A 21,637-nucleotide genomic window follows, 5' to 3' on the forward strand; every position below is an offset into this window, starting at 1 on the left:
ACAGGGTCTCCAACAGGGTCTCTACAGGGTCTCCGCACATTTCTATAAAGCCCTTTGAGGCTTGATTAACACCAAATTGGCAAATATCCTAAGAAAGAGGAATCTATCTACAAGCTGAAAATAGCCGATCTTCAAGCTCACAACGCCTTGCACTGCGAGGCGTTGTGAGCTCACAGATCGGCTAATTTCACAATATTTATCTGGGGAACCGAGTCAAACTAAAAGTAATGGCTTCAACTCTTACAGTGCTCGTCAGGGTGGGAGGTCCCCTGTTCAGATATTTTGTGTGGGAGGCACACTTAGTTTAGACTAGTAGTCATTGGTTAGACATAAGGTTGGTGAGGGGTGCGTTAAGACTAGTCATTGGTTAGACATAAGGTTGGTGAGGGGTGCGTTAAGACTAGTCATTGGTTAGACATAAGGTTGGTGAGGGGTGCGTTAAGACTAGTCATTGGTTAGACATAAGGTTGGTGAGGGGTGCGTTAAGACGACCGGATTAACTATACATATAAAGTACAGCAACTCGGGTCGTCTGCGTGTGGTCGAATTTGAAGTCGGGCGGTCGAGCAGTTCTCGAGACACGTGGGATATACAGACGTACGTACAGTACGTATACAGAGATACATTTACTGTAAGATACGGCATTTACGTACAGTAGTACCCCCCCTCCCCCCCCCTCCCCTCCCTCCCCCTGTAGGTCCAATGCGGCCCTCGAGATGATTTTCAAAAAGGAAACAACGCTGCTACTCCCCCTCCCCCACCTGCCCCGCTAATGGCCCTGCTGTAGTGTGGACGGCTTGGTCTCTGCCTGGGTTACATTTTAAGCATGATGTTATACTTTAGCTTTTGAAAAATAGCAGATCTACAAGCTCATATAGCGCAGCACTCAGTATCTAAATACTGAATCGAGCAACTTAAAACCTGTGAAACCCAAACGCCTGCAAGCATGTGTGTGCAGTGAACTATCCCTTTAAGACACAGAGTGGTGGGAGGAAGAGGCTAGAATAAATGATGAAACATTAAAAATATGTTTAAAAAATAAATAATAATAATAAAGAGGATGGAGGGTTGGGTCTGTACTGTACAAAGCGTATATATGGTACAAATACCTACTGTACAGAACCTGTATACAATAACAACAACAATGATAATAATAATAATAATGGCTTATAGAGGCCTCTAAATACAGAGACATTAAAGTGTATTGTGCACTGAGGGTTTTCACAGGAAACCCTCAGCAGAATGTCATGCTAAAGATTGAGGAACTGACTTCGACCACAACACTACTGTCCCCATATACTGGTTTATACACAATACCTACTGCCTGTATGTTTCCATCCTCACTGACACACTGAGAGAGAGACGGCTCAGAGAGACAGACAGACAGAGATACCGCTCAGAGAGACAGACAGACAGAGATACCGCTCAGAGAGACAGACAGACAGAGATACCGCTCAGAGAGACAGACAGACAGAGATACCGCTCAGAGAGACATTTACAGAGACATTCAGAGAAACAGCCCAGACAGAGAGACAGCTCAGAGACAGACAGACAGACGCCAAAATAGACAAAGTTCAGATCAGAATGTCTGGGATCAAATGGATTCAAGTGGTTTTCATTCTGCTGAGAGTGGACAACTCTCTACAGGGCACTGCTATCTACACACGATCTGGAGACACCGTCAACCTGCCATGTAACCTGTCTGGAGAGCCTGGCTGTTTGACAACTACGTGGTTTCAACAAGGTTCCAAGAGTGTTACTGTGGCTCAGTATGGTGTGATTAAATTGAGTGAACTAGATGAATCTACAGCACACAGACTCAGATTGGAGCTTAACTGCTCTCTGACTGTTAAAGATGTCACGGCTGATGATTTTGGTGTATATGACTGTCGGAAATTTGAAAACGGAAACCCTCGAGATCAACGGAGTCAGCTGTTTGTACTGGACGTCACCACAATAAACAATGGGAAAGAACAGAAATGTCATCTGCATGAATACCTTAATAGTTGTGCAGGTCTCACTGTGAGCTGGATAAAGGACAGCACTGCCGTTGTAAAAAACACTCAGGATACCCGATGTTCTAGCACTCTGACCATCGACAGACACGACCAGACCACGAAGTTTACATGTCAGGTTAAGACGAGAGGAGAGCTGAGTCTGCTGACATCCATCGACTTCGTGAAGACACCAAGCCAACCGACCAGGCCTCCATCTGATGCCTCCACCTCCTCCTCCTCCTCCTCCTCCTCCTCCATGCAGCCAGCCTGCTCGGATGGTCTCTACGTGGGGGTGACGGTGGTGCGAGTGGTGGGGATGGTGGCCATCTTCCTCATGCTCCTCGCCGTGATTCTCGTCGGCAGGCGAACAGCCACCAAGACCCCGACCATCGATCCCAACGCCGTGATAGACGACTGAAGCAGCCGTTCCCAGGCTTTTTACCAACGGCCCCCCAACCTTTTTACCAGCGGTCCCCCCAACCTTTTTACCAGCGGTCCCCCCAACCTTTTTACCAACGCCCCCCCCAACCTTTTTACCAGCGGTCCCCCCAACCTTTTAACCAACGGTCCCCCCCAACCTTTTTACCAACGGCCCCCCCAACCTTTTTACCAACGGTCCCCCTACACCAGCCGTAACCAACCTTTTTACCAACGGTCCCCCCCAACCTTTTTACCAGCGGTCCCCCCAACCTTTTTACCAGCGGTCCCCCCAACCTTTTTACCAGCGGTCCCCCCAACCTTTTTACCAGCGGTCCCCCCAACCTTTTTACCAGCGGTCCCCCCAACCTTTTTACCAGCGGTCCCCCCAACCTTTTTACCAGCGGTCCCCCCAACCTTTTTACCAGCGGTCCCCCCAACCTTTTTACCAACGGTCCCCCCCAACCTTTTTACCAGCGGTCCCCCCAACCTTTTTACCAGCGGTCCCCCCAACCTTTTTACCAACGGTCCCCCCCAACCTTTTTACCAACGGTCCCCCCCAACCTTTTTACCAACGGTCCCCCCCAACCTTTTTACCAACGGTCCCCCTACACCAGCCGTAACCAACCTTTTTACCAACGGTCCCCCTACACCAGCCGTAACCAACCTTTTTACCAACGGTCCCCCCCAACCTTTTTACCAGCGGTCCCCCCAACCTTTTTACCAGCGGTCCCCCCAACCTTTTTACCAGCGGTCCCCCCAACCTTTTTACCAGCGGTCCCCCCAACCTTTTTACCAGCGGTCCCCCCAACCTTTTTACCAGCGGTCCCCCCAACCTTTTTACCAGCGGTCCCCCCAACCTTTTTACCAACGGTCCCCCCCAACCTTTTTACCAGCGGTCCCCCCAACCTTTTTACCAGCGGTCCCCCCAACCTTTTTACCAACGGTCCCCCCCAACCTTTTTACCAACGGTCCCCCCCAACCTTTTTACCAACGGTCCCCCCCAACCTTTTTACCAACGGTCCCCCTACACCAGCCGTAACCAACCTTTTTACCAACGGTCCCCCTACACCAGCCGTAACCAACCTTTTTACCAACGGTCCCCCCCAACCTTTTTACCAACGGTCCCCCCAACCTTTTTACCAACGGTCCCCCCAACCTTTTTACCAACGGTCCCCCCAACCTTTTTACCAGCGGTCCCCCCAACCTTTTTACCAGCGGTCCCCCCAACCTTTTTACCAACGGTCCCCCCAACCTTTTTACCAGCGGTCCACCCAACATTATTCCCTCTACACTAGCGGTTCCCAACCTTTTTCCCTCCTCGACACCAGCTGCCCTTGACCTTTTGACCCTGGACACCAGAGAATCTCAACCGTGTTCCGGATCAAGGCCCACTGACTGGACAATCTGAGAAGCGTTCTCGGCCCACCCATCTTAAGCCCTTAAAGATCGAATTGTGCTCCAGTGTAACTTGTAGATCAGTTATTTTTGGCCATAGGGACACCCTCATGGGAACGAGCATTCATTCAGCTTAAAGGAGAACTTCACGTCAGTAGACAGACATGGTGTCGTCTTATAATGAGCGTTAGTGACGAGTAAACCTTTACTTTTGGTTCCTTATAAGCTGTTGGAAATATTATTCAAGCAATCAAACATATTTTAATCATGCTTATTATTCATTTAATCCATTTTAATCTTTCTGCATATTATTAATGTAATCAAACATATTTTAATTAAATATTATTCATGTAATGATGCTAACATGATGTCTTGATGAGTCTTCATGGTTTATTATGATGGATTAGTACTCACATGTTAATTAATCATGCAGTTTATTATCTTGCTAATTCATGTAAAGTAATATGTAAAACAATTATACAACTTTTTTTTTTCTATTCGTTGAATTTGTGAAAATGTTGACTTTTCAATTAATTGGAATAAAAACGTAATTTGAAAAAGTTGTCATAATATTCTATTTCTAGATATTCCATGTTGTTAATATTCACTGAATATTCACTGTAATCTACTGCATGTACTGTAGGTGGTCTGTATTGAATAGAGTGTTGATCATATGGATCAAATCATGTTGTAAATTATTACACAGAAGAATATGAATATTATTATTGACTGGTATGAACAGGACCATACAAGTGAACATATAGCGAGTGAAAACAAGCACAAAACTAACTATAATTTAAATTGTCTTTTCATATTATTTTATTGCTTTATTTACAGAGAATACAATCCATTAATTTGAGACAGAGAAGTGCGTACTGCGTGTGTGTGTGTGTGTGTGTGTGTGTGTGTGTGTGTGTGTGTGTGTGTGTGTGTGTGTGTGTGTGTGTGTGTGTGTGTGTGTGTGTGTGTGTGTGTGTGTGCTTGCGTTCATGAGTAGATCGGGTATTTTCACAATATGTATTGCCTCAACTCTTATACAATTCAAAGTGCTTGACATAGTGGGAAGGGAGGTCCCTGCAGTTCACTGTATATCGGGTCCTGAAAAGGTTGAAATATGTCAGATAAATAAATACAGTAACTCGGGTCGCCTGCGACGTGCGTGGCGAATTTGAAGTCGGGGCGGTCGAGCAGTTCTCCAGATACGTGGATTTTACGTACATACATACCGTATACAGAGATGCATTTACTGTAAGATACGACATTTACTTAGAACCCCCCCCCACCCCTCCCCTCCCTCCCCCTCCCCTCCCCCTCCCCCACAACACAAGAGAGAGGCAGAATGTCAAATGTTTTCTGAAGAGGAACCAACAACCACAACAGCATCACAGCATCACTGACCACGCACACACGCACGCACGCACGCACGCACGCACACACACACACACACACACACACACACACACACACACACACACACACACACACACACACACACACACACACACGGATCATCAGCTCATCTAATGTGTATGCTAGTATAGTATAGTTGACCTGACGAAGATGTAATTGACACATCGAAAGGTTGTCACTTTTTACCTGCACCCTGATATAATAAAATAAGGGCCTAAATCGTCTGAGCTGCTCCAGTGCCTTCTGGTTCGCGTGTATGCTAGTAGTGTCACAATAAGGCCCAGGGGACAGGTACACCCATAATGCAACAGCACACAGGAAGTGTTGAAAGTTGAACCCAACTTTACTTCAGTAAACCAGCGGTGGTGAAGCACGTAGACATAGAAAGGTAGACGCCTCTTCCGACACACGATGATATGAATATATTAGTATGCACAGAACCATACAAGTGAACTTATAAAAAGTGAAAACAAGGACAGGAAAAAACTATATACAATTTAAATTGTCTTTTCATATTATTTTATTGCTTTATATATACAGAGAATACAATGCATTGAGACAGAGCAGGTTATGTGTGTGTAAGGCGTGTCTGTGTGCGTGCGTGCGTGCGTGCGTGCGTGCGTGCGTGCGTGCATGAGTGACATCACATGATGATGACGATGATGATAAATTATTGTCCATTCACAAGAAAACATTGAATCACATGCTCCAACATCAATGAAAATGTAAGAAAAGCATAAATATGAAATAAATAAATAAAGCATATACTAGGTTAGTATACCGCAGTAAATAAACATATATTAAGGTTATACTTTAGGACAAATACATGACATGACAGATAGATACATTGTTGCATCCTTCATTATTTATTTACTCTATATGTATGCAGACATTAAATCTATACAAATACAATAATGTTAATACATTAATACATACAAGTACATATTATGGTAAAGACCAGAAATGTCCCGACCAGGGACCCCCAGCTGAGAGAGAGATGAAGCAGGGACCCCCCACCACATATTGTATAGATGAGAGATGAAGCAGGGACCCCCACCACATATTGTATAGATGATAGAGAGATGAAGCAGGGACCCCCCACCACATATTGTATAGATGATAGAGAGATGAAGCAGGGACCCCCCACCACATATTGTATAGATGAGAGATGAAGCAGGGACCCCCCACCACATATTGTATAGATGAGAGATGAAGCAGGGACCCCCCACCACATATTGTATAGATGAGAGATGAAGCAGGGACCCCCACCACATATTGTATAGATGATAGAGAGATGAAGCAGGGACCCCCCACCACATATTGTATAGATGAGAGATGAAGCAGGGACCCCCCACCACATATTGTATAGATGAGAGATGAAGCAGGGACCCCCCACCACATATTGTATAGATGAGAGATGAAGCAGGGACCCCCACCACATATTGTATATATGAGAGATGAAGCAGGGACCCCCCACCACATATTGTATAGATGAGAGATGAAGCAGGGACCCCCCACCACATATTGTATAGATGAGAGATGAAGCAGGGACCCCCCACCACATATTGTATAGATGAGAGATGAAGCAGGGACCCCCACCACATATTGTATAGATGAGAGATAAAGCAGGGACCCCCCACCACATATTGTATATATGAGAGATGAAGCAGGGACCCCCCACCACATATTGTATAGATGAGAGATGAAGCAGGGACCCCCACCACATATTGTATAGATGATAGAGAGATGAAGCAGGGACCCCCCACCACATATTGTATAGATGAGAGATGAAGCAGGGACCCCCACCACATATTGTATAGATGATAGAGAGATGAAGCAGGGACCCCCCACCACATATTGTATAGATGAGAGATGAAGCAGGGACCCCCACCACATATTGTATATATGAGAGATAAAGCAGGGACCCCCCACCACATATTGTATAGATGAGAGATGAAGCAGGGACCCCCACCACATATTGTATATATGAGAGATAAAGCAGGGACCCCCCACCACATATTGTATAGATGATAGAGAGATGAAGCAGGGACCCCCCACCACATATTGTATAGATGAGAGATGAAGCAGGGACCCCCACCACATATTGTATAGATGATAGAGAGATGAAGCAGGGACCCCCCACCACATATTGTATAGATGAGAGAGAGATGAAGCAGGGACCCCCCACCACATATTGTATAGATGAGAGATGAAGCAGGGACCCCCACCACATATTGTATAGATGATAGAGAGATGAAGCAGGGACCCCCACCACATATTGTATAGATGAGAGATGAAGCAGGGACCCCCCACCACATATTGTATAGATGAGAGATGAAGCAGGGACCCCCCACCACATATTGTATAGATGAGAGATGAAGCAGGGACCCCCCACCACATATTGTATAGATGAGAGATGAAGCAGGGACCCCCCACCACATATTGTATAGATGAGAGATGAAGCAGGGACCCCCACCACATATTGTATATATGAGAGATGAAGCAGGGACCCCCCACCACATATTGTATAGATGAGAGATGAAGCAGGGACCCCCACCACATATTGTATAGATGATAGAGAGATGAAGCAGGGACCCCCCACCACATATTGTATATATGAGAGATGAAGCAGGGACCCCCACCACATATTGTATAGATGATAGAGAGATGAAGCAGGGACCCCCCACCACATATTGTATAGATGAGAGATGAAGCAGGGACCCCCCACCACATATTGTATAGATGAGAGATGAAGCAGGGACCCCCCACCACATATTGTATAGATGAGAGATGAAGCAGGGACCCCCCACCACATATTGTATAGATGATAGAGAGATGAAGCAGGGACCCCCCACCACATATTGTATATATGAGAGATGAAGCAGGGACCCCCACCACATATTGTATAGATGATAGAGAGATGAAGCAGGGACCCCCCACCACATATTGTATAGATGATAGAGAGATGAAGCAGGGACCCCCCACCACATATTGTATATATGAGAGATGAAGCAGGGACCCCCCACCACATATTGTATATATGAGAGATAAAGCAGGGACCCCCCACCACATATTGTATAGATGATAGAGAGATGAAGCAGGGACCCCCCACCACATATTGTATATATGAGAGATGAAGCAGGGACCCCCCACCACATATTGTATATATGAGAGATAAAGCAGGGACCCCCCACCACATATTGTATAGATGATAGAGAGATGAAGCAGGGACCCCCACCACATATTGTATATATGAGAGATAAAGCAGGGACCCCCCACCACATATTGTATAGATGATAGAGAGATGAAGCAGGGACCCCCCACCACATATTGTATATATGAGAGATGAAGCAGGGACCCCCACCACATATTGTATATATGAGAGATAAAGCAGGGACCCCCCACCACATATTGTATAGATGATAGAGAGATGAAGCAGGGACCCCCCACCACATATTGTATAGATGATAGAGAGATGAAGCAGGGACCCCCCACCACATATTGTATATATGAGAGATAAAGCAGGGACCCCCCACCACATATTGTATAGATGATAGAGAGATGAAGCAGGGACCCCCCACCACATATTGTATATATGAGAGATAAAGCAGGGACCCCCCACCACATATTGTATAGATGATAGAGAGATGAAGCAGGGACCCCCCACCACATATTGTATAGATGAGAGATAAAGCAGGGACCCCCCACCACATATTGTATAGATGACAGAGAGATAAAGCAGGGACCCCCCACCACATATTGTATATATGAGAGAGAGATGAAGCAGGGACCCCCCACCACATATTGTATAGATGAGAGATGAAGCAGGGACCCCCACCACATATTGTATAGATGATAGAGAGATGAAGCAGGGACCCCCCACCACATATTGTATAGATGATAGAGAGATGAAGCAGGGACCCCCCACCACATATTGTATAGATGAGAGATGAAGCAGGGACCCCCCACCACATATTGTATAGATGAGAGATAAAGCAGGGACCCCCCACCACATATTGTATAGATGAGAGATGAAGCAGGGACCCCCCACCACATATTGTATAGATGAGAGATGAAGCAGGGACCCCCACCACATATTGTATAGATGATAGAGAGATGAAGCAGGGACCCCCCACCACATATTGTATAGATGAGAGATGAAGCAGGGACCCCCCACCACATATTGTATATATGAGAGATGAAGCAGGGACCCCCCACCACATATTGTATAGATGAGAGATGAAGCAGGGACCCCCCACCACATATTGTATAGATGAGAGATGAAGCAGGGACCCCCCACCACATATTGTATAGATGAGAGATGAAGCAGGGACCCCCACCACATATTGTATATATGAGAGATGAAGCAGGGACCCCCCACCACATATTGTATAGATGAGAGATGAAGCAGGGACCCCCCACCACATATTGTATAGATGAGAGATGAAGCAGGGACCCCCCACCACATATTGTATAGATGAGAGATGAAGCAGGGACCCCCACCACATATTGTATAGATGAGAGATAAAGCAGGGACCCCCCACCACATATTGTATATATGAGAGATGAAGCAGGGACCCCCCACCACATATTGTATAGATGAGAGATGAAGCAGGGACCCCCCACCACATATTGTATAGATGATAGAGAGATGAAGCAGGGACCCCCCACCACATATTGTATAGATGAGAGATGAAGCAGGGACCCCCACCACATATTGTATAGATGATAGAGAGATGAAGCAGGGACCCCCCACCACATATTGTATAGATGAGAGATGAAGCAGGGACCCCCACCACATATTGTATATATGAGAGATAAAGCAGGGACCCCCCACCACATATTGTATAGATGAGAGATGAAGCAGGGACCCCCACCACATATTGTATATATGAGAGATAAAGCAGGGACCCCCCACCACATATTGTATAGATGATAGAGAGATGAAGCAGGGACCCCCCACCACATATTGTATAGATGAGAGATGAAGCAGGGACCCCCACCACATATTGTATAGATGATAGAGAGATGAAGCAGGGACCCCCCACCACATATTGTATAGATGAGAGATGAAGCAGGGACCCCCACCACATATTGTATAGATGATAGAGAGATGAAGCAGGGACCCCCACCACATATTGTATAGATGAGAGATGAAGCAGGGACCCCCCACCACATATTGTATAGATGAGAGATGAAGCAGGGACCCCCCACCACATATTGTATAGATGAGAGATGAAGCAGGGACCCCCCACCACATATTGTATAGATGAGAGATGAAGCAGGGACCCCCCACCACATATTGTATAGATGAGAGATGAAGCAGGGACCCCCCACCACATATTGTATAGATGAGAGATGAAGCAGGGACCCCCACCACATATTGTATATATGAGAGATGAAGCAGGGACCCCCCACCACATATTGTATAGATGAGAGATGAAGCAGGGACCCCCACCACATATTGTATAGATGATAGAGAGATGAAGCAGGGACCCCCACCACATATTGTATAGATGAGAGATGAAGCAGGGACCCCCACCACATATTGTATAGATGATAGAGAGATAAAGCAGGGACCCCCACCACATATTGTATAGATGATAGAGAGATGAAGCAGGGACCCCCCACCACATATTATATAGATGAGAGATAAAGCAGGGACCCCCACCACATATTGTATAGATGATAGAGAGATGAAGCAGGGACCCCCCACCACATATTGTATATATGAGAGATGAAGCAGGGACCCCCCACCACATATTGTATAGATGATAGAGAGATGAAGCAGGGACCCCCACCACATATTGTATAGATGAGAGATGAAGCAGGGACCCCCACCACATATTGTATAGATGAGAGATAAAGCAGGGACCCCCACCACATATTGTATAGATGATAGAGAGATGAAGCAGGGACCCCCCACCACATATTGTATAGATGAGAGATGAAGCAGGGACCCCCACCACATATTGTATAGATGATAGAGAGATGAAGCAGGGACCCCCACCACATATTGTATAGATGATAGAGAGATGAAGCAGGGACCCCCACCACATATTGTATATATGAGAGATGAAGCAGGGACCCCCACCACATATTGTATAGATGATAGAGAGATGAAGCAGGGACCCCCCACCACATATTGTATAGATGATAGAGAGATGAAGCAGGGACCCCCCACCACATATTGTATAGATGATAGAGAGATGAAGCAGGGACCCCCCACCACATATTGTATATATGAGAGATGAAGCAGGGACCCCCCACCACATATTGTATATATGAGAGATAAAGCAGGGACCCCCCACCACATATTGTATAGATGATAGAGAGATGAAGCAGGGACCCCCCACCACATATTGTATAGATGAGAGATAAAGCAGGGACCCCCCACCACATATTGTATAGATGACAGAGAGATAAAGCAGGGACCCCCCACCACATATTGTATATATGAGAGATAAAGCAGGGACCCCCCACCACATATTGTATATATGAGAGATAAAGCAGGGACCCCCACCACATATTGTATAGATGAGAGATAAAGCAGGGACCCCCACCACATATTGTATATATGAAAGATGAAGCAGGGACCCCCACCACATATTGTATAGATGAGAGATAAAGCAGGGACCCCCCACCACATATTGTATAGATGATAGAGAGATGAAGCAGGGACCCCCCACCACATATTGTATAGATGAGAGATAAAGCAGGGACCCCCACCACATATTGTATATATGAAAGATGAAGCAGGGACCCCCACCACATATTGTATAGATGAGAGATAAAGCAGGGACCCCCACCACATATTGTATATATGAAAGATGAAGCAGGGACCCCCACCACATATTGTATAGATGAGAGATAAAGCAGGGACCCCCCACCACATATTGTATAGATGATAGAGAGATAAAGCAGGGACCCCCACCACATATTGTATAGATGATAGAGAGATGAAGCAGGGACCCCCCACCACATATTGTATAGATGAGAGATAAAGCAGGGACCCCCCACCACATATTGTATAGATGATAGAGAGATAAAGCAGGGACCCCCCACCACATATTGTATAGATGAGAGATAAAGCAGGGACCCCCCACCACATATTGTATAGATGAGAGATGAAGCAGGGACCCCCCACCACATATTGTATAGATGAGAGATAAAGCAGGGACCCCCCACCACATATTGTATATATGAGAGATGAAGCAGGGACCCCCCACCACATATTGTATAGATGAGAGATAAAGCAGGGACCCCCCACCACATATTGTATAGATGAGAGATGAAGCAGGGACCCCCCACCACATATTGTATAGATGAGAGATAAAGCAGGGACCCCCCACCACATATTGTATAGATGAGAGATAAAGCAGGGACCCCCCACCACATATTGTATAGATGAGAGATGAAGCAGGGACCCCCCACCACATATTGTATAGATGAGAGATAAAGCAGGGACCCCCCACCACATATTGTATAGATGAGAGATAAAGCAGGGACCCCCCACCACATATTGTATAGATGAGAGATGAAGCAGGGACCCCCCACCACATATTGTATAGATGAGAGATAAAGCAGGGACCCCCCACCACATATTGTATAGATGAGAGATAAAGCAGGGACCCCCCACCACATATTGTATAGATGAGAGATAAAGCAGGGACCCCCACCACATATTGTATAGATGAGAGATAAAGCAGGGACCCCCCACCACATATTGTATAGATGAGAGATGAAGCAGGGACCCCCCACCACATATTGTATAGATGAGAGATAAAGCAGGGACCCCCCACCACATATTGTATAGATGAGAGATAAAGCAGGGACCCCCCACCACATATTGTATAGATGAGAGATAAAGCAGGGACCCCCCACCACATATTGTATAGATGAGAGATAAAGCAGGGACCCCCCACCACATATTGTATAGATGAGAGATGAAGCAGGGACCCCCCACCACATATTGTATAGATGAGAGATAAAGCAGGGACCCCCCACCACATATTGTATAGATGAGAGATAAAGCAGGGACCCCCCACCACATATTGTATAGATGAGAGATGAAGCAGGGACCCCCCACCACATATTGTATAGATGAGAGATAAAGCAGGGACCCCCCACCACATATTGTATAGATGATAGAGAGATGAAGCAGGGACCCCCCACCACATATTGTATAGATGAGAGATAGAGCAGGGACCCCTCACCACATATTGTATAGATGAGAGATAAAGCAGGGACCCCCCACCACATATTGTATAGATGATAGAGAGATGAAGCAGGGACCCCCCACCACATATTGTATAGATGAGAGATAAAGCAGGGACCCCTCACCACATATTGTATAGATGAGAGATAGAGCAGGGACCCCCACCACATATTGTATAGAGAGATGAAGCAGGGACCCCCCACCACATATTATATAGATGATAGAGAGATGAAGCAGGGACCCCTCACCACATATTGTATAGAGAGATAAAGCAGGGACCCCCCACCACTATTGTATAGAGAGATAAAGCAGGGACCCCCCACCACTATTGTATAGAGACATAAAGCAGGGACCCCCCACCACTATTGTATAGAGACATAAAGCAGGGACCCCCCACCACTATTGTATAGAGACATAAAGCAGGGACCCCCCACCACTATTGTATAGAGACATAAAGCAGGGACCCCCCACCACTATTGTATAGAGAGATAAAGCAGGGACCCCCCACCACTATTGTATAGAGACATAAAGCAGGGACCCCCCACCACTATTGTATAGAGACATAAAGCAGGGACCCCCCACCACTATTGTATAGAGAGATAAAGCAGGGACCCCCCACCACTATTGTATAGAGACATAAAGCAGGGACCCCCCACCACTATTGTATAGAGACATGAAGCAGGGACCCCCCACCACATATTGTATATATGAGAGATAAAGCAGGGACCCCCCACCACATATTCACAACTGTGAACATGTAGTATTTCCAGACATTTAACCACATTCAAAATTCAATACTTAGAAAACGTGACCTTTGGCTCTGTACTTGGTCCGCTCTTTTTTCCTCCCTCTACACCAAACATCTTTGCCAAAAATAGAAGATGTAAAAAAAGATCACGTGGGACGACGCACGTTAACCCATTCTGGGCGGGAACCCCTTTTGGTGTTTAGAGCATTATGTTATACTTTAGCTATTGAAAAATAGCAGATCTACAAGTTCATAGCGCGCCACCGAGTGGCGCGCTACGAGCTTGTAGATCTGCTATTTTTGAAAAATCGTAAAAATGTGGCACAAATCTTTGAATATATATTCTTTCAGAGCGAACATTTTTTCAGGCCTAAATGGGTCCACGTGGGTCAACGTGCAACAGGACATGTCACACCGCAGGGACCACGCTAAAACCGTCTCCACCCTTTGGTGTGGTTTAGGGGCTTTAGGGACAACGCTAAAACCGTCTCCACCCTTTGGTGTGGTTTAGGGGCTTTAGGGACCACGCTAAAACCGTCTCCACCCTTTGGTGTGGTTTAGGGGCTTTAGGGTCAGGGACAACGCTAAAACCGTCGCCACCCTTTGGTGTGGTTTAGGGGCTTTAGGGTCATCAGGGACAACGCTAAAACCGTCGCCACCCTTTGGTGTGGTTTAGGGGCTTTAGGGTCATCAGGGACAACGCTAAAACCGTCCCCACCCTTTGGTGTGGTTTAGGGGCTTTAGGGTCAGGGACAACGCTAAAACCGTCGCCACCCTTTGGTGTGGTTTAGAGGCTTTAGGGTCATCAGGGACAACGCTAAAACCGTCGCCACCCTTTGGTGTGGTTTAGGGGCTTTAGGGTCATCAGGGACAACGCTAAAACCGTCACCACCCTTTGGTGTGGTTTAGGGGCTTTAGGGACATGTCACACCGCAGGGACAACGCTAAAACCGTCGCCACCCTTTGGTGTGGTTTAGGGGCTTTAGGGTCATCCGAATTACATATTAAAAATTGATTAGCATATAGTACATTTTGGATCATGGTAAATTCAGGGGTTGAATGTTGGGGTACCATCGAAAACCTATACAAGGCAAACATTTCAAGTATGCTTCATGTACCATGTGTCATACTAGGGGTTATTCATGCTTCTATGTTTTAATAATAGTGATTATTATTTAAGTTAAGATTTTTGCCATAACCATTTATTTTGCCATAAATCAGGTAGCTTTAAGGTACGGCCATGACAGCAATGGTATAGGAAAAAAGATATATAATATTAATCATATTCGGATATTCGGTTTTCGGCCAACTGTTTCCTATATTCGGTATTCGGTTTCGGCCAAGAATTTCCCTTCCGGTGCATCCCTAATTGCAAGCATTAGTTTTGCACGGAAAACTAAAAACGGCCATAGCCGTCTTCACAAATGTGATGAGGTCATCACAAATGTGATGAGGTCATCACATTTGGGCAAGTGGCTATGGCCGTTTTTAGCTTAGAATTATACGAAGATAAGGTTGAAAATGTCTCTATTCTTTTATTTTATTTTTTGTTTTTTTGTTTTTCTTGACCTTGACATAGATATGCCTACAGCAGGGTTGGGCAACTTTGACGATGGCGAGGGCCACTATATTTCCACACTCACTCCAGAGGGATCACATTGAATATTACTGTTGTAGCTAGGGATGTCGGTAACGGATAATTTCCCATCCGGTTAGCCGACAGGATTAACCGGGTCATTAACGGATAATTGGTTGATTTTTTTTATTTATTTTTTTGCTACCCCAAATGTAATATGCATGTATAGGCTACATAATTAAAGTTGGTAGACGAAATGGTATACATTTATTTATGCTCCTTTTAAAAAGACAAACAAAAAAGCAACATTTAACAATATAAATAAATTGTTGTAGGCTTAATCATCAATAAACAACGCATCGCATCTGCATCCATGCATCTGCGCGTCTACAGTACAGAGGTCCGCCGGTTCTAGTCCAAAACATAAATAAGTCCAGTCCAGATCTGAGCAGCCTATATCTATAAAGCCACTGGACGCATGGGCTAAGCCTTTTTTTATTATTAAGGAAGATCAGCATGCATGTCACCGTGTTCTGTTTGTTGACTTTTCGCTGACGAGAAAACCTTCAAACATCGATAGCACATGGCTAACTTGATAGCCGGGAGGAGGAGGAGGAGGAAGCTGCGGCGGCTGTAAACGTTCTCCCTCCAGGCCATTAATGGATTTAATAATGTAGGTCTCTGCATTGATACGGTCGACATGTTGTGTTAATCTCGTCTCGCTGTCACTTGCTTAAGTTTTGACTACCGCAAAGCTACCGTTGTAGCCAACTAGCCATTTGAAGTACAACAGAGAACTTTGGGACAACGACATTGCGGGGGCAGAAAACAGCGCCCGAGCGCTGCTGTTCATGCAGCCTGGAGTGTGACAAACTGGCCGGCGCAAATAACAGCAATTTTAGGCATGTGTGCAACATGACAACTGTTTTAAAGTATTGTACAGTGACAACTACAGTCTCTGTAATGTTTATGTTGTACTATTACTAAAAACGATCTAAAATAAAAGGGATTTAAGATCAGAACACGCATTTATTATTATGCAAATTAACCGTAAAGCTGATAAGCATACCCGGATATTTCTTAACGGTCGGCTAACCGGCTAGCCGGTTAACCCCCGACATCCCTAGTTGTAGCTATATTTGAATCCTTGAGGCGGGTTCCAGGGGGTCCCCAGCTTAATTCTATTTATTTATTTTCAAAGATGAAATTAAAAAATGATACGATTTTTTTGGAATATGTTTTTCAACATGGGGCCAAAATAATATATATTTAGCTGGGGGCCTTTTTATGTCTATCATCTTTGAAAATAGCAGATCTACAAGCGGTAAAACTGATGTAACTAATTTAGTTGGGGACCCCCTGGAACCCGCCTCAAGAACCCCCTGGGGGTACTGGACCCCCTGGAACCCGCCTCAAGGACCCCCTGGGGGTCCCGGACCACACATTTGAGAACCTCTGGTTTTAAGAACGAGGTTTGACAATAGCGTAGGTCACCTCATCATCATCATCATCATCGTGTGTCTTGGCCCCTCCCCCCCGCACCGCAGCCCTCGTCTGATTGGTGTGGACGACGGACGCGTAGGTCAGACCGTCATCAGGGTGGTTATGATTGGCCGACGAACCGGGTTGGCTCGCTGCTGCTGCGCTCTGATTGGTCGAGGTCAGGGGAACGATGACGGGAGTGGGCGTGTTCTTCCTCTTGACCACGAAGAAGATGACCAGCGCTGTTGCCATGGCTACTGCGGCCACGCCCCCCACAACGATCGCCACGATCACTGAGGAGAGGAGAGGAGAGGAGAGGAGAGGAGAGGAGAGGAGAGGAGAGGAGAGGAGAGGAGAGGTCAATAGACCAATGACTTCCCGACCCAGATTTTTCCTGCCCGTCCGGGGAATCGAACATGCAACCTTTCGGCAGCAAGGGCACTCCTCTAACCCTTAGGCCACCGCTGCCCGAATCAGCCAATCATAAGCCAATTTTGTTTGTGTTCACATCCACAGACCGGAAAGCTGGGCATAGGAGGGCTAGCGCCCCTCATAAAATATATAAATATATATATATTATGGATCGTGGTTTTATAAATACATCTGTCTCAAGAGATTACATTGGACGGGATCAGTTGTAACGCAATGTAAGGGTAAGATATAAAACATGGAGTTAGTGAACCTACCCACTGTTGGCAGGCTCGGTGTATTCACGAAGTCGATGGATGTCAGCAGACTCAGCTCTCCTCTCGTCTTAACCTGACATGTAAACTTCGTGGTCTGGTCGTGTCTGTCGATGGTCAGAGTGCTAGAACATGGGGTATTCTGAGTGTTTTCTACCAGGGTAGTGCTGTCCTTTATCCAGCTCACAGTGAGACCTGCACAACTATTATAGTATTCATGCAGATGACATTTCTGTTGTTCTGTCCCACTGTTTATTGTGGTGACGTCCAGTACAAACAGCTGAATCCGTTGATCTTGAAAGTTTCCTTTTTCATATTTCCGACAGCCATATAAACCAGAATCATCAGCCGTGACATCTTTAACAGTCAGAGAGCAGTTAAGCTCCAATCTGAGTCTGTGTGCTGTAGATTCATCTAGTTTACTCCTTTCAATCACACCATGCTTAGCCACAGTAACACTCTCGGACTGTGAGTGTGAGTGAATCCACGTAGTTGACAAACAGCCAGGCATTCCAGGTATCGGGTTACATGGCAGGTTGACGGTGTCTCCAGACCGTGTGTAGGTAGCAGTGTCCTGTAGAGAGTTGTCCACTCTCAGCAGAATGAAAACCAGTTGAATCCATTTGATCCCAGACATTCTGATCTGATCTTTTTATCGGTTTTGGTGTCTCTGTCTCTGATCTGTCTGAGCGGTCTCTCTGGCAGTGTGTCAGTGAGGCTGACTGGAAACCAAGCAGCAGTTGTTGTGGTTGAGGTCAGTTCCTCAATCATCAGTAACATGAAATGCTGAGTGTTTCCTGTGAAAGGGTTCAGTTCCCATGCACAATACTTTGAGAGACTTAAACCTCAACAGTACAACCAGTGGTGGAAAAAGTACGCAAATGTTTTGCTTGAGTAAACGTACTTAAAGTACTAAAAGTAAAAGTACCCATACTGCAGAATGTCCCATTTCACAAGTTCAAAATGTGTACAAAATCTTTTGAAAAAAGTCCATTGGAAAATAGCCGATCTACAAGTTCACAATGCGTCGCGATGCGACGCATTGTGAGCTTGTAGATCGTCTATTTTCAAATGGCCGAAATGTATAGGGTTGAAGTCTCCATCTCCAAAGTAACTAGTAAATAAAGTGTTCAAATCAATGTAGTGGAGTAAAAGTACAAAGTTTGGACCTGAAATGTAGTGGAGTAAAAGTAAAAGTATTGGAAAATGGAGTACTCAAATTTGTACAACATTGATGCATGCTAGATGTATACAAAGGGTGTGATACATCTTGCCCCAATGCATTTCCAATGGAAGTCACATGGTTTGACACAACATTTGTGTTGTACGGCTTTCGGCTGTGTTTCGACTGCCCCCCACCCCCTCATACAACACAAATGTTGTGTCAAACCATGTGACTCCCATTGGAAATGCATTGCGAGCTTGCATCAGCTATACATCTCATACAAGCATACATCAGTCTGTTGTAAAGGTGTGAGTCGGTAGCCTGGTTAATAAACCAGACCGAATCAGCCGTTGGCAAAACAAAATTGCCTACCAGCGGATTACGGTCTGGCGAGGCTCAGTAGCACGCCTCTTTCCTACAACCGAGAACAGGTCGGACCAATCGGGACACGGTATGCAATATGGGCGGGCTTTGGTACAGTGACGTTCAATGCTTGAGACCTTTGACTGACAGTAGCTCTGACCAATTGCGTCAAAGAGAAAATGTTTGAACCCGCCCCCCGTGAAATGAAATCCAAGTGGAGCCAGCCCAGACTAATATACCGCGACAGTGTTGTGTGATATTAGTCTGGCTTATTAGCCAGGCTAGTGAGTCGGGCCTTAAACCTTGTGTGTTTGCGTTCAGCGCGACTTGCATAGTATGGATTGTGCATAAATGTCCTTTCAAACGTGAAGCGATAGAACGCGCCTATAGTTCGTTTTCAATCAGACCTGCGTTTTTGCACGGAGCACTGGGGAGCAGTCTGGGGAGCACTGGGGAGCAGTGGAGCACTGGGGAGCAGTCTGGGGAGCAGTCTGGGGAGCACTGGTGAGCAGTGGAGCACTGGGGAGCAGTGGAGCACTGGGGAGCAGTCTGGGGAGCACTGGGGAGCACTGGGGAGCAGTCTGGGGAGCACTGGGGAGCAGTGGAGCACTGGGGAGCAGTGGAGCACTGGGGAGCAGTCTGGGGAGCACTGGGGAGCAGTGGAGCACTGGGGAGCAGTCTGGGGAGCAGTCTGGGGAGCACTGGGGAGCAGTGGAGCACTGGGGAGCAGTGGAGCACTGGGGAGCACTGGGGAGCAGTCTGGGGAGCAGTGGAGCACTGGGGAGCACTGGGGAGCAGTGGAGCACTGGGGAGCACTGGGGAGCAGTGGAGCACTGGGGAGCACTGGGGAGCAGTGGAGCACTGGGGAGCAGTGGAGCACTGGGGAGCACTGGGGAGCACTGGGGAGCACTAGGGAGCACTGGGGAGCACTGGGGAGCACTGGGGAGCAGTGGAGCACTGGGGAGCACTGGGGAGCACTGGGGAGCAGTGGAGCACTGGGGAGCACTGGGGAGCAGTGGGGAGCAGTCTGGGGAGCAGTGGAGCACTGGGGAGCAGTCGGAGCACTGGGGAGCACTGGGGAGCAGTCTGGGGAGCAGTGGAGCACTGGGGAGCACTGGGGAGCAGTCGGAGCACTGGGGAGCACTGGGGAGCAGTCTGGGGAGCAGTCGGAGCACTGGGGAGCACTGGGGAGCAGTCGGAGCACTGGGGAGCAGTCGCGGTGCGACAACGCAAGCGTATTTACGTGAGCGCGGCCCCGTGAATTTGTTGCACGCTCGCTCGTTTCGTGACTCACCAGACCTGGATTCTGTTTAGCTTTTTTTCACGCTTGCGTCGTTGCGCCCCTCTTGAGCAGACCTGCAGCAGACCTGTCGTTGATCCAGACCTGCAGCAGACCTGTCGTTGATCCAGACCTGCAGCAGACCTGTCGTTGATCCAGACCTGCAGCAGACCTGTCGTTGATCCAGACCCTCTTGAGCAGACCTGCAGCAGACCTGTCGTTGATCCAGACCTGTAGCAGACCTGTCGTTGATCCAGACCTGTAGCAGACCTGTCGTTGATCCTGTCGTGTGTGTGTGTGTGTGTGTGTGTGTGTGTGTGTGTGTGTGTGTGTGTGTGTGTGTGTGTGTGCGTGTGTGTGTGTGTGTGTGTGTGTGCGTGCGTGTCTTTCAGGACAGGGAGTGCGATGGAGCGTCGAGCCATCACCCCCCCGGTGGGCTCTCCGGTGGGCCGGCCCCTTTACCTGCCGCATCACGACAAGGCTGTGCTCTCATTGGACAAGATCGCCAAGAGGGAGGGGAAAGTGTTGGTGCTGGACAGCTAGGAGACGGACAGACGGACAGGCAGGCAGGCAGGCAGGCAGGCAGGCAGGCAGGCAGGCAGGCAGACAGACAGACAGACAGACAGACAGACAGACAGACAGACAGACAGACAGACAGACAGACAGACCATGTCATTACAATGCTCACTGTGAATGTTGTCATGGAATAAAACTAAATAAAATAAGTAACCAATCAGATGTCAGCATGTTGGATGACATCAGGCCAATAATAAAGTGTTTTATTGTAATCATCAGTACGTGTGTTTAATTTATACTTTTCATACGAGTTAAAAAATATTACCACCAGCGTTGCCATGTCTGCGAGTGGACTATTACCACCAGCGTTGCCATGTCTGCGAGT

The 21,637-nt window shown here is 46.9% G+C and overlaps 1 protein-coding gene across 1 annotated transcript in view; it reads left to right on the forward strand.

Moving 5' to 3' along the window:
* Window positions 1-21,279, forward strand: part of LOC306927893 (trafficking protein particle complex subunit 14-like) — a gene marked incomplete at both ends in the record, with an annotated part of 36,093 nt that extends 14,814 nt beyond the window's left edge. The window contains 1 exon segment of the mRNA XM_079507775.1: window positions 21,129-21,279. Coding sequence (XP_079363901.1) covers window positions 21,129-21,279 — 151 coding nt within the window.
* Between the last annotated feature and the right edge of the window lie 358 nt (window positions 21,280-21,637).

The sequence above is a fragment of the Electrona antarctica genome (genome assembly GCF_951216825.1).
Source record: "Electrona antarctica genome assembly, chromosome: 8".
Lineage (NCBI taxonomy): Eukaryota > Metazoa > Chordata > Actinopteri > Myctophiformes > Myctophidae > Electrona > Electrona antarctica.